At 52.3% G+C, this 13,451-nt stretch overlaps 1 protein-coding gene across 12 annotated transcripts; it reads left to right on the top strand.

Annotated features, from left to right (window-relative positions):
* Positions 1-283: 283 nt before the first annotated feature.
* On the top strand, positions 284-13,417 carry LOC129202494 (zinc finger protein 252-like). Of its 12 annotated transcripts, none has more exons than XM_054815386.1 (5): positions 284-610; positions 5,983-6,067; positions 9,136-9,242; positions 9,711-9,858; positions 10,540-13,417. In XM_054815386.1, exon 5 carries the CDS (start codon positions 10,551-10,553, stop codon positions 11,970-11,972), a length of 1,422 nt encoding a protein of 473 aa, XP_054671361.1. In that variant the 5' UTR covers positions 284-610; positions 5,983-6,067; positions 9,136-9,242; positions 9,711-9,858; positions 10,540-10,550; the 3' UTR covers positions 11,973-13,417. The 12 variants fall into 12 exon arrangements, with proteins under 12 accessions (XP_054671361.1, XP_054671400.1, XP_054671407.1 ...); XM_054815425.1 differs by having other exon boundaries at positions 9,714-9,858; XM_054815432.1 differs by having other exon boundaries at positions 9,780-9,858.
* The last annotated feature ends 34 nt before the right edge of the window (positions 13,418-13,451 follow it).

Below are 13,451 nucleotides of genomic sequence, written 5' to 3' on the forward strand. Positions count from 1 at the left end.
CTGCGACTCGTGTCTTCTTGTTGACTGCCGCATGTCTGGACAGGTATGAGATGTGACCCGAGCTCTTCCAGCTCGGAGCTGACAATGCTCTCGCCTCTGGTGAGCCCCTTCTGCCTAACAGGTTGCAAACCCACGCCACGGCCCCTCTTCCGCCCGCGCCCAGCCACCTCCCTTCGCGGGCCTTGCCGGGTCCTCCCGGGAGGATCCCCGAGGGCCGAGGCTGACGGTGACCCCGCTGACCTGGCCGTGCTCCGCAGCCTCCCGGCGCCCGGAGGCGGGTCTCCGCTCCCCCGCCGCCCTCTCGCATCGTGGCGAGAGCCAGCCTCCTTTCCACCGGCGGCCCTGCGCGGAGCGCGGAGCGCGGGGCAGCGCCGCGCCGCCCCCGCCGCCCCGGGGAAACCCCTCCACAGCCCCGGCGGAGGCGGCGGGGCCGCGCCCGGCGCAGACAAGGGTTAACACCAGCGAGCGGAGCGCGCCGCGCCGCCCCTTGCACGGCGGCCCCGCAGCGCCGCCGCCCGGCCTCGCCACCGCCCCCCGCCTCCCCTCGGCCCCGCAGCCGCTGCCCTCGCCTCGGCCCGCCGCCTCCGCCGCGCACATGGCCCGGGCCCCGGTAAGTCCGCCGGGGGAAGAGCGGCTCCTCCGCGCCCGCCGCAACAACAGCGGGGCGGCGCCGGGGCGGGGGTCGAGGGGGCCGGGCCGGGCGAGCGGAGCCCAGCGAAGTAACGGGCCGGGAGCGCGGGGGCTCCGAGGCGGCCGCCGCGGTGGGAAACGACGTGACATTGTCGAGGAGCCCAGGGAAGCGGGGCGGGCGGCGACCCCGCGGGACGGCGGCGCTCGGTCGGGGCCGGCCGCCGGGCGGGTGGCGGGGGACCGCGCCCGTATCGTGCGGGCACGGCCGGGGAGGAGCGGGCGGTCACTGCGGGAGTGAGCGACTCTCCGCGGCCTTCAGTCCCTGCCGCCCCCACCGTCTGTGCCAGGACCGTAGCACGGTGCCGTTGCATCGTGGAGGGCCTGGCCGGAGCCATCTGATTAGGCAATCTCTAGCGTTGGGCTGGCTGAGGCCAAATCTAGCAAACCCCACGTGTGTACCAACCCACACGTGGGCTGCCAGCCAGGACACGAGGGCGGGGATGGCAAGCGAGGCTGCTGCGAGAACTGCCCCGGCGGTGCCCCGGAGGAGCTGTCAATGACCAGGCAGCCGGAGGGGGCACAAGCCCTGGTGCCTCTGGCAGGAATCCGGCAGCTTTGGGCTCTTCCTAGGGAGAAGCACAGGAGGTGGTGTGCCGGGGTGAGGCCAGGGCTGGCAGCGCTTTGTTAGGCATCCCACCGAGTAAGGACTATGTGTTGGGCAGTCCTCCGTGAAAGCCAGCAAGCACTCTTGTTCAAGGGCTTGCACATTTCCCGTGCGTGACCTGCCTTCATCCTCGGGAAGGATTACGCTTCCAAGGACAAACGGAGGACCTGTAATTTTGAGATCTTCTTCTGAGGAGCTCTGCTTCAACTGATAGAAGCAGAGCCTATATTTCACTCAGCCATGTTTGTGTCACTTAGGCAGAGTAAAGGGAATGCAGGCAGACATCCCCAACCCTCTCCATGGGAAGGTGCTTGGTGTGGGGCATCCCCAGGGAGAGCTGCCTTTGGCCCCTTACTCCTCATAGCCCTCAGTGGAATAGATTACAGGCCTGTGGGAGGAAGGGTGAGTAGAGGATTCTCATTTTAATGGGGGTCTCTTAAAAGCCGAAACCAACCACTGGAGTTTAGAATAGGTTTGAGGTAGCTCTAAACTCATTCTGAATGGAGATGCAGAAAAACAGTTTCCATTCTGCTTTTGCCAGTAAGTGTTGGCTCCAGATGGCTTCACATGGTTTTACTTACAGGTATATCCAGTGTTTATAAAAGGAACAGCACTTCCCATAATTCAGGCTCTCTGATTTTCTGAGAGAGACAAGAGGAGCTTCTTAATATGAGTATCCCATGTGTTTCATAGCATCTATTTCAGAAGTAGATGAGAATCATGTGCAAACACCAATATGAGGAGAATGCTAGCCCAGCAGTTCCCTTGCAGGATAAGGCCTTATTTAGAGAGCACCCCTCGTGTATATAAGTCTATATATTCACACACGTATTTGAGAAGAAGATTGTTCCCTTCATGCTTCTGTGCAGAAACACCTATACTTGATGAAGAAAGGCTGGTGTTCTCCCATGATGTTTATTGAATGACACAACAAACCCTGTCTCTCTGTCCAGGACAGAGAGCTAGTGGTGGTGGTACAACCCCAAACAGGAAAAATTAATTATTTTTCCATCTTGCCTTGTTCAAGAATAGCCATCTCCCAAATTAAACAATAGTAAGTGAACAGTTTGCATAGGAGAGGACAGTATCTCTTTAATACAGTTATTGCCAAGAGGATAACCTCTCTTTGAAGCCCATGCACTTGGAAAAGATGGCTTTTACCCTTGGTTCCCACGCTGTTGGCCTGGGGAGGCACTGTCAACCTTGATGATGCCTCAGGCCTAGGAAGGAGGACTCCTTCTCCTGTTTCCATTTTCCCATACGTCCCTGAGACACCGTGTCTGACTCGACACCATATAGAAGAGTCACAATGGCCGATCCTCCTTTGTTGCTCACTTCTGTCTTCTGTGCCCTGTATCAGTGCTGGTTGCCCACTGAGACACACTTGCATTGTTCAGGGCCACCAGCAGCTTCAGGGCAGCAGCCTGCAACTCTTCCTCTCCCACTGCCTTCCCCATGGTCAACAACTGCTGAAGTATCTGCAGTGAACTCTGCACATGGGTGTCTTTTAGCCTCAGGAGGAGATCCTGGATGTCACTGGTGGGCAGCTGTCCTTGCTGCTGGCCACTGGCTGTCATCTCTGTGGCATGTGGGTCAGAAGGATTTAGTTGCATGTTCCTTGACTCAGGTAAGGAGGTGGGGAGCACAGCTACCTCCGTGTCAGGGATGGAGCGGGCCAGCTGGGCAGTTGTGGGAGACATGGGAAAAAGGGACTGGGGACTGAAGATGCCAGACAACATGGCATCACTGCTCATGGTCATGTCATTGAAGGCTTGTGTGCTGCTCAGCTCAGCTTTGGTCTCTCCTGGGCATGCAGTCCTCTGTGGAGCAGAAAACACACCTCTATAGAGGCGGTGGGCTTCAGGAGCAGGCACCTAGCCACCCCCTGTTCTGTGGGGTTAGCACTCGCTGCACGATCCCGTCTTTCCCACTTCCTAACAAAGATGAGCCCAGGAAAGGAAAGAAACCTTCTTCTCCTTTCCTTGTCAAGTCTCCCCGTAAGTCTCTTCTCATGACTCCCAGTTGTCCTCCTCTTTACTCTCCTTCTCTTCTAGCCTGCATGAATCACCCTTTCTCCTGCAGTAACCCAGATTGTCTCGACATGGTGGGGAATGAGAGCTGGAGATAAGGGCTGAGGTGGTCCTCAAAGGTTCATTTTCTTCAAGAATACTTTCCACAAAGTCTCCTTTTTGGCAAGTGGCTGCAGGTGCCGTCTGTGTAAGCTAGTCAGCTTGGTGTGAGTGCCCCTGGAAGGTGGCTGCCCATGGCTCTCCTGTCTTCCCTGTCTTTTAGCCTCCTCTTTTCCCACTTTCTCATTTCAGGGCTCTCCCTTTTGCCTGATCATTGCCCAGAGCACACCATGGTCTTCAGGAAATAGCTAAATGACTCACCTTAATGAAATAGCTTTTCCTATTACAGCGATAAAAAGAAAAGGTGCAGAAATCGGGGAAGAAAGGAGTTCCTGGCAGTTCAGAGCATATGGGCCCTAGAAAGAGGCAAATAAAGACACAGACTCAGTGATAAACTGCAGTCCTGGGGTCCCACTAGCCCTCAGCAATAACCTCACTGTTGAATGACATCTTGCCATGAAAACCCCCATGCCATTTGGTGCCTCCCTGAACCTCGGTGAGAAACTCCACTGCTGCTTGGTCATCTCCGTGACCCAAGGCGTGACAGGAGGCCGATCCTAGGGACACGTGGATGCAATCAGGTGTGAGCGAGGATGCTCACAAGCAGATACCTTCTCACTGCAGGATTGCTACCCACCCCTTTCCCCCACCAGCTCCTGTCTCTGTCCCCTCCCAGTGATCAGGTCCAGTGCTGGCCATGCAGGACCCCCATCCATCTGCCCGCCCTTGGGAGTCACGGTCGACTTTACCCTCAGGAATGACTCCGTGGTTTTCGTACTCGTCCAGTCTCCGGACCAGGGGGTTCTGGCAGCCGTATAGCGCACGAAGGAGGCAGGCAGTGCTGGCGTGGCGGGCAGCCTGGAGGGACCTGAAGAACTGGCGGTACTCTTGGTCAGAGAGTGGCGTTCCTGGCTGCTGTGCCTTCCCGCCCCGAGGGCCGGCTGTGCAGCCCCAACCCAAGAGCACTGGTGAAAAATAAAATGCAGGGAGTCAGAGGGAGAAGGAAATGCTAACAATGGCACACTCAGAAGAGCTGGAGGGCTGAACCCAAATCTCCGTTGCCTTCTCTGGGTGCAGGATCCAACATGTGGGAAATGCAGTAACAGGCTCAAGATGGGCTGTCTAGACCTGAGGAAAACCTGCTCCGCCCATGTTGAAAGGGGTGTAGTATTTTGGGGACAGTACATGGCTGAGGGACCTTCACCAAAGCTGTGGAGATTCAAATCTTGAACTAGGAGAAATGTCTTAGAAGTCATTGCTGAAACTGGGAATGTAGCTGTGCTGTCAGGGCTGGAGCAAGGAGACTGTTTCTTTTCAAGATTTTAGCCTCTGCAAATTCTCTTCCTCTGGCTAAGTGGGTCCAGACCCCTTGAGTTAATGGAGCGTGTCCCAGTGGACGTGTGTATGCCTTTACAATGGTCCAAGCATTCACTGAACTTAATGCAAAACTTAAAGACAGTTCTTCCCTGTAAAGAACGTTATGAAAGCTTGTGAAATCAAACCTTTGGAGGTTAAATGTGCCTAAATAAAAGCTTCATGTGCAATCTTAATTTCATCTCTTCTTGCATATGCTTTTTATATATTCTTTAAGGACACAGCAACCTACTCTTCTTTCCTAAAGACTTGGCAGCTCCTTCAGTGTAGAGACTGGACCTGCTCTGGCAGGGAATCAGTTTCCCAGGTCAGGCACTTACTATATTCAGGACATCTGCCTCATTTCCCACAGCTTGGAAGGTGTATGGAAGAATGAGTCAGGAAGATGCTGGAAGGGCAAGGGTAGTTTTGTGGATATACTTCCAAGAAGTAGGTTTTATTCCTGGCTACACCACAGAGTATCCTGTGAGATGCTAGGCAAGTACCAGGTTTCTTAGCATGTTATTAATGGCATTTTCCTTACCTTGTGGGTTGCCTTTTATAAGAAGGCTGAGCTCTCTTGCAGTTTTGGAGTCTGCATGTGGTATATTTTGTATGGCAAGTAAGTGCTACGTTAGCATATGTACCCTGAGAGGCCAGGGTTGAGATATCTCAAACTGAGATTCTAAAAGCAGTGGATGTTTTTTGACTTTAATCCCTCACTGCTCTCACTTTGCCATTTGCAAAATCACTATAAACCAATTAATAGCTGTGAAGCTCTAAAACATAGAGCAGGTAAAAAGTTCATGAGGAAATTGTCTATAGCAGAGTTCAAATGGGATCGGTAAATAAATTGGAGAGTCAAACACTGACCTATAAGGGTGACATAACATACTGAATAGCTGCTCGTTAGAAAGGTAGTGTCCATTCAGAGACTAAAGAAGCCAAAACTCATGTTAAAACAGTGAAGCCAGGTAATTAAAGAGCTGGGTTACTATGTCCATGCACAGGGGGAACAAATCTAAGGTTGCAAAATGACTGTGATTCAGGCATGTTCCAAGTTTGACTTTGCAGCCTCTGTAACAGTCTCTTAACCTATGATGTCATCTTTTTTTTTTCTTTTGGTAATAACAAACTTCAAAACTTCCTCATGGCCTATATCTTATTAACACCTATGCCATCTTATTAACACCTATGTGTCTGTAGATGCAGCAGGATCAAAGCAAGCGTGTAACTTTCCCCCTGAGAGGACAGCGAGGCAGTAGGAGAGGAGAGCATCACACTTTGCCAGGTGACTGTGGGGGGGTTTGCAGAAAGCAGGGGAACAAGGAGGCTGGGGGCCACTCCTGCTAGGATGTGGCCAGAGCAGCTTGGCCTTTCTATCTGTTTTTTCCAGCTATATCCCTTTCTGTTTGTCTTCAACCAAGGTCCTCTCTCAGACCTCTTTCTCCTGCCTCCCCTGTCACTTGCCCTGGCCAGCTCTTCCCTTCTGGCCTTGCGGGTCAAGTCTAGATCTCTGCCTTTGCGCTTGTGTCTGGTTTATGCACCCAGCTGTCCCCATCATCTCATCTCCAGTCTCCATGTCTGCTCCAGCCTCTGCCCACTGTGTCCAGCTCCAAGTCCTCCTCCCTGGCTCCTTAGTTACTCTCTGGCCCTCCTTGATGAATAAAATAGTAGCTCCAATGGGTGAAGACCAGCAACATTTTAAGCACCTGAGATCTTTGCTCCTGAGGCATTTGAAGGTGCTCCCATCTCTTCCTCTCACCTCCAAATTGCTGAGGAGTGATGGAGAAGGGCAAAAAGCAGACGGGTTGGCCGCCCTTCCTCACAACTTGGCTTGAAGGAGGGATGATTCCTACTTACCAGACAAAATCAGACAAGCCCACGTGGCCGACATCACACTGTGAGTGGGGCCTGTAGCAGCCTGGGGCTCCCTGCGCTGCCGGAGGAGTCATCTCCGCTGCTTTGCCCACCTGCCTGCATCCTCCTCCTGCCCCTCCGGATTCTCCCAGGGGAGCTGGGGGAGGCTGGTGGTGTCACAGACACCTCTGTTCCCACCGTTCTTCCCTCCAATGCCCCCCCTTCCCCGCCTCCCCTCCTGTCCCGTCGCCAGGCAGCGTGCTGGGTTTATGTTGGGGAAGGCAGCAGCGGCCGCCTGCGTGAGACTGAGTTTGGGCACAGGCCACCTCCTGCAGCAGCGGGGTCTGCCCTCCTCCTCGCTCTGCCATGGGGTCCGAACTCAGAGAAAGTCTCCATGGAGGATGTGTGGTTTCCCCAAGTTGACACCCACTGCAGCTCTCTGTTCTCCATGCCTCTCCTGCCTCCCTGAGGCTTGTGGTCTCAGTGGTGGCTCGCTCTCCCCCCGGCCAGCCATGTCCTTCATGGGGCAGCCCCTTTGGGGCCTTTCTGCCTGTCAGCACAGGAGCTCGGTGCGGCCCATCACCTCCCCATGCTACAGGTCACCTCCCTCGTTCTGCATTTGGCCTCATAAGGACCAGGTTACCTCATCAGCCAGGATGCTGCTTGGGGACTCAGCCATGTCCAAACATGGCTGCTCTGGAGACTGGCACCTTGTCCCTGTCTGGTGCTTGGTGGTGTTTCAGTTTCCCTTCTTGTTTAGGGACAGATCTTTACTACACATTGCACAATGTGCTTTTCTGATGTATCCCACAACCTGCCTGGCTCTGCACAACATCAGCTGTCTCCTTCATCCGTTTTCTGCCTTCTGTCGGTGCTCACCCACCATTTTAGGGTGCATGTTGACCATGCACTCGCAGCAGGTCTTGAACGACAGCAGGAAAGGACTGAACCAGAAGGATGTTTCTCTCCTGCGAAAATCAGAAGGATGGTTCAGCAGGGTCAGGCTGACCTGCAGAGCAGCACTGCCTCGTAGGTGGATGGGGATGTATGAGGAGGGAGACCTTGGCCTCCCTGCCTCTGACCTGGGATCACAGCCTGCAGCCACTGCCTGCTGCTGGGAGGAGTGGAAACACCCTCTCCCGAAGTGGTGATGCCCACCAAATCCACCATGGAGGAGGCAGTGGGGAGCAGGAAGGACGTGACTCCAGGCTGAGGCAGAGCCAAGAAAATGTCACATCTCCATTTTATCAGGGGCCTCCTTTTATTGCAGTGGCATTATGCAGGTGGGGAAATCTTGCCCCTATCCTCGGGAGGGTCTGGCAACCGACGTCTATTGCAATACCCTCCTCTGGTACCCCACCGAGCAGCCGGTTCAGATTGTGTCTCATTTTGAAAGGAAAGTATGCTGGTTTACATTTCTTTTTCTTATGAACACCCAGTCATGAGTAATTCTACACTTGTTCCCAGTGGCATGGTGGGAATCCACGTGACCAAAATGGTGCAACAACATTGCAGAGCTGGCATTCACATGTGCAGTTTTTAAGCATTTTCTTTCTGTAACCTGTGCATTTCTAGGATGTCACTGAGCCCTCAGCATCTTAAAATGCCTCTGTACAAATACCACTGCACAAATGTGGTGCTAAAGCTAAATGGGTGACCTAATTTTCTATCCCACAAACCCCACTCCTGCGTAGTGTACTTCTGCTCTAAAAAGAGATCCTCAAGAAGTGGGATTGCATGTTGGCTGACTAAATCATCTCGGTGTTCATGCATAAACAGGTGTGTGAGACTGGTTTTTTTCTGCTCATTGCCAGCCCTGTAAACTCCATCTGGAATGAGGCAGCCTAATTGCCATTCTTCTGGAGCACAGGTCAGAAAATTCTGCCTTTGGACTGCTTCTGTCAATAATGTGTGAGCAGACCAAAATCTCTTCTCTCGCCCAGACCTGTGCATGCCTGGCTGAGCCACTGAGAGCAACCAAGCAAAATACTCCTTCGGTAAAGGCAATAAACAGGACTCCAGACAGACGCAGAAAGCAGCCCAGTTGTGGAGGTGGCATTTTTCCTCTGTCTGCAGAACAGAACTGCATTAACTACATTATGTTCTTATTTAGTTCACTAGGAAGAAAGGTGATGGGAAAAAAAAAGGGTTTGAGGAATTGATATATTCTTATATAAAACTCAGTAGGAGGCATTTTTGGTCTGGAAGTGCAGCAAGAGGAACATCCAGACACTGGTGAGAAGGCAGCAAGCTGGCAGGCAGCTCTCCGCATCATGTGTACTTGACCCCATCTTTGCTACGTGAGCTGGCCCTGGATATTGGAACCGACCAGTGGTGTCACGGAGTGCGGGGCAAAACATGTGGTGACCCTGACTGGTGTTTCTGGGTGTCATTTTCCTCTGGTTGCTTTTGTCTCGTAAATACTTATTCTGCTGTAATCTCACTCTACAGCACCGCTGCTATGATGATTATTGCAGCTGTTTTCTTTCCTCTGTTCAGGATCTGCAGTCCCTGACTTGGCTTTAACCTCCTGGATGGAGTGAAGAGAAACACCTTTGTGGCCAGAAGCAGCTAAACATCAAGACAGTAGAGAGATTGCTCACAAGGTGAGAAATTGAATAGAGCAGGCTGGGAAGGGAAGAAAAGAGCTGAATGCTGAAAATTTGGCATGTACTGTGCTGCACGCTCTGCACTCATCCTGCTTCTCCTGCTCCCCATACTATATAGATTCTGCTTTCAGGAAGATTCGTAGGCAGGGTACGATAAAGATGAAACATCTTGGGGAATCTAATACCCTTTCAAAAAGAACCTATCTGGAATGAAATCAAATCTTGTGTATTTTTTAGCAAGGACTCTACTCAGAATGTTAGAAGGCATAACTAACCAAAGTGTGGCTTTTTCTTCCTTTCATGCTGACAATATTTTTAATGTTTTATTAGTCATTTCGCTGCCTTGGGATGTGTGCCTTGGGGCAGCGCTATACCTTTATTTGTAGTTCAAATGTTTCTTAGCCCTATTATAAAAAAAACTTTGGCAATCGGTACAACTAGTGTGGGGTTGTCTTCCAAAATCAGCAGATCACCTGAAAGAAAACCTGAGGAGTTTATCCTGCTGCATTCATCTCGTATTCTGACCTCCCACAGATAAGAGGACGATGTTAACTCTGTAAGCAGTGCCATCCAGCTGATCAGCTTACTTCACACTCCAGCATCCATTTCTGAGGTGTGTTCTCCATATAAGTATAACTAATAAAAAAAGAGGAGCTTCTAAATGTTTAAGTCTAAATGTTCGTTTCCACGCTTGGTTAATAAAACAGTTTATCATTCCACTCATGTGCCTATCTGTTCTGTAGTAAAAATTAGATACAATTTGCTGCAGAATATGTAGGGCTTTCTTTTTAAGGAAAAGGGCTATGACTGAGAAGAAGAAAATAGTCTACATGTCAGGGTGGATGTTCCTGTGATGTTGGTTGCTTCCTTCCTTGATTAAGCACAGGAATGCTGGAAGAAGAGCAGTGATTCCTAGGCAATGGGAGGAGAAGTAGCTATGGTGGGGGTTGTTGAGGAGAGCAGTGATGATGTCCCCCTAACCTTGCTAGATGCAGGAACTTTGAGGACAAGCAAGTGACAGGTTTTGTCCCTTAGGGCTGTGACTTTATGACAAAGGACCCTCTTTGCAATCTGTGCCCCAGTGGCCGCCCATCCTCGGGTCACACTCCCTTCCCATGCTCCTCGCTCTCCGTGCCCTCACGCTGCCCAGAGAAGATACTGAGAGGTTAGCTCCTGTGCTGTTAGCTAATGGCGGCTGACGTGCAGCAGGTCTCTGCAGTTGCCCTGTTTGGACTTCTCCCTCAGAGAAGCAGAGGGGATTATTCATTGCTAGTTCCTCTCTTCACTCCAGCAGGTGACAGGACCATGGGCGATACACAGAAGGGCAAGGTTCATCAGGAAAGTCCTGTGAGAGCTGAACTGCATCCATTCCCCTCCAGGAAACTCACAGGTGACACTCTCCAGGATGCCGATCAAAGACAGGACTGCAAGCAGGAGCTGGAGACACAAAAAGAGGTGGAGATGTCTTTTGGAAAGAGACAGGGAATGGTAACTCCCTGTGGGATGGAAGTCTGGGAGTGCGAGGACAGTGGCAGTGCCCACATCAGCAAGGTTATCCTTGCTGGGGACAAGCCAGACCCACCCATGTGTGGGAATGGCACCATTTGGATTCAGCAGGTGGGAGAGAAAACCTACGAGTGTCTCGAGTGTGGGAAGAGCTTCAGCCGGAGCTCGTACCTGAGCCAGCACCAGAGGATCCACCTGGCAGAGAAACCCTTCAGCTGCTCCGAATGTGGGAAGAGTTTCACCCGCAACTCGGACCTGATCAAACACCAGCGGATCCACACTGGCGAGAAGCCCTACCAGTGCAACGAGTGTGAGAAGACCTTCAGCCAGAGGTCCAACGTGATCAGGCACCAGCGGACCCACACAGGAGAGAGACACTACCAGTGCAATGAATGCGGGAAGAGCTTCAGCCAGAATTCGCATCTCATCGTCCACCAGCGAAGCCACAAGGGTGAGAAACCCTTCAATTGCCCCCGCTGTGAGAAAAGCTTCAGCGACCGCTCCTCGCTGATCATACACCGGAGGGTCCACACTGGAGAGAAGCCCCACAAGTGCCAGGAGTGTGGGAAGCGTTTCCGGGACAGCTCAGCCATCATTCGGCATCAGAGGATCCACACAGGAGAGAAACCATACGAGTGCACTGAGTGTGGGAAAACCTTCCGGCAGAGCTCCTCGCTGGTGACCCACATGCGAACGCACACAGGTGAGAAGCCCTACAAGTGCTCTGTGTGCGGGAAGGGCTTCAGCCAGAGCTCAGCGCTCACCACTCATCGTCGGATCCATGGAGGGAACGCCTTGCCCATGTACCACGGCGGCCTCCTGCCCAACCTCTACCAGTGCACCGAGTGCGGCCGGAGGTGCAGCGACCGCTCCACTCTGGCCAAGCACCAGACCACACACGCTGAGGAACGGCCCTATATCTGCGTGGAGTGTGGGGACAGCTTCCGTCGCAGCTCGGCTCTCAATGTGCACCTGAGGATCCACCGTGGGGAGAGACCCTACAAATGTGAGGAGTGTGGAAAAATGTTCAGGCACAGCTCAGCCCTTGGTGCCCACCTGAGAATCCATGCAGGTGCCAAGCCCTACGAGTGTGGTGAGTGTGGGAAAACCTTCCGGAAGAGCTCGACACTTAAAGTGCATTTGAAAATCCACACAGCCAAGAACCCCTATAAATGTACAGTGGGTAGGAGAACATTCACTTCCCACTCACTTCTGCCATAGGGCTGGAGCAGGTGTTCGAAGCAGAAAACGAAAGCAGTGTTTGGGGGTACCTGAAAAAGGTGGGTGATGAGAACCACGGCGGGAGGACACTGACTGGAGACATGGTAACTGGTGTCAGGGCTGGATGCTTAACCCCAGCAGCACAAAAACCATTAGGAGGTCTGGAAGCAGGGAGTTAGTCCTGAGCCGAGCGCTGGTGGTTCAGGAAGAGTGCTGGGAGCCTGAGGAACGGGCACCAGCTTCTGGGCAAATTGGGGACTGTGCATGTGTGGTAGAGTAACAACTGGGAGAATCAGGCTTGTAAAATAACTTTTCAGCTAAAGTGAAGATCAAAATAAAAAGTTCCAGGTTGGTTCTGACTCAAAACTTTGGCTTGTTAGACACTGTTGTAGTCTTAGGAACTCTTTTTATCACCTGCCCTTTTTTTCCACGAACGTAGTACATTTACCCAGTGTTTGACAAGACGCTTCCAAATCTTTTGAGTCTGAGACTCTGGAGCTGAACCTCAATCTATTTGTCTTTTCTTCCTCTTTTCCAAATCTTACACGGGACAATGAATTCCTACTACACAAACCCTGGTTGACATGACAGCTGACTAACGCAAAACCAACGTGGCTGTTCCCAGAAAACACGGATGCGCAAGCATTTCCAATTGGAGCGCTGCCCATTGCTAGTCTGTGGCAGCTTCTCCCAAATTTGTCCTTGCTGGTTTGAAACACCTTCGCTTGGGACAGCAACAAATGTGGGCAAAAATGTGGCCTTACCTTATTTAACCAAAAAAAAAAAAAAAATATTCCCCCCACCCCAGACGTCCTGGTCGGGATGGGCACACAATGAGTTCCTACTGGTAGTCCAGAGGCCATTGGCGATTTTGTAGCCCTTTTTATGATAGAGCGCTCTTTAGCTCGCTATTGTTTGTAAAGTATTGACGTATAAAGTTCAGCATTAAAAGTTAGGAATTACTGTATTTGCATTTATTACTATGCTAATGACTGTGTATTACACAAACCTCTTCTATATTACTATGTTTTATTACTAACTATGTGCTTCCATCCTAAATAAACCCTTTCTTTCTCTGTATAACCCAGTTTTCTGCCCTTGAGTATGACGGGAGTGAAACTGTAGCCGGGGGTCAGCCCCGCACTCGCTGTGGTGTGGCGGGGAGCTCGTGAAGGGCACTCTGACGTCAAGCAGCTGCGGTGCCGAGGCCCGGCTGACGAGGGGGTACGCAGGCGGCCATAGCCGGGCTCCGCGACACCTGCGCGGCTGCGGTGCTTCGCTGGCAGCAGCCGAAGAGTAGGAAATGCGTGGGGAGAGGCAGGAGGCGCCATCCGAGGCGGCGCAGCAATACCTCTGGCGAAATGCGGCTGCAGGAACCAGGGGTTCGGGCCGTAAAGGCAGAATAACCCAGGTGTTTCCCGGTGTCACGTAGACGCTGCGGTGGCATTCCCATCGGCCCCGGGAAGGTGCGGGCCTTCC

Source organism: Grus americana, chromosome 1, assembly GCF_028858705.1.
Source record: "Grus americana isolate bGruAme1 chromosome 1, bGruAme1.mat, whole genome shotgun sequence".
Lineage (NCBI taxonomy): Eukaryota > Metazoa > Chordata > Aves > Gruiformes > Gruidae > Grus > Grus americana.

What these genes read in the sequence shown, in the direction of transcription:
- LOC129202494 (XM_054815355.1), top strand. Translation starts at nt 10,293, where the DNA reads ATGACAAAGGACCCTCTTTGCAATCTGTGCCCCAGTGGCCGCCCATCC. An exon ending in CCCAGAGAAGATACTGAGAG is followed by an intron (nt 10,411 to 10,539) that starts GTTAGCTCCTGT and finishes TCACTCCAGCAG; the next exon opens with GTGACAGGACCATGGGCGAT.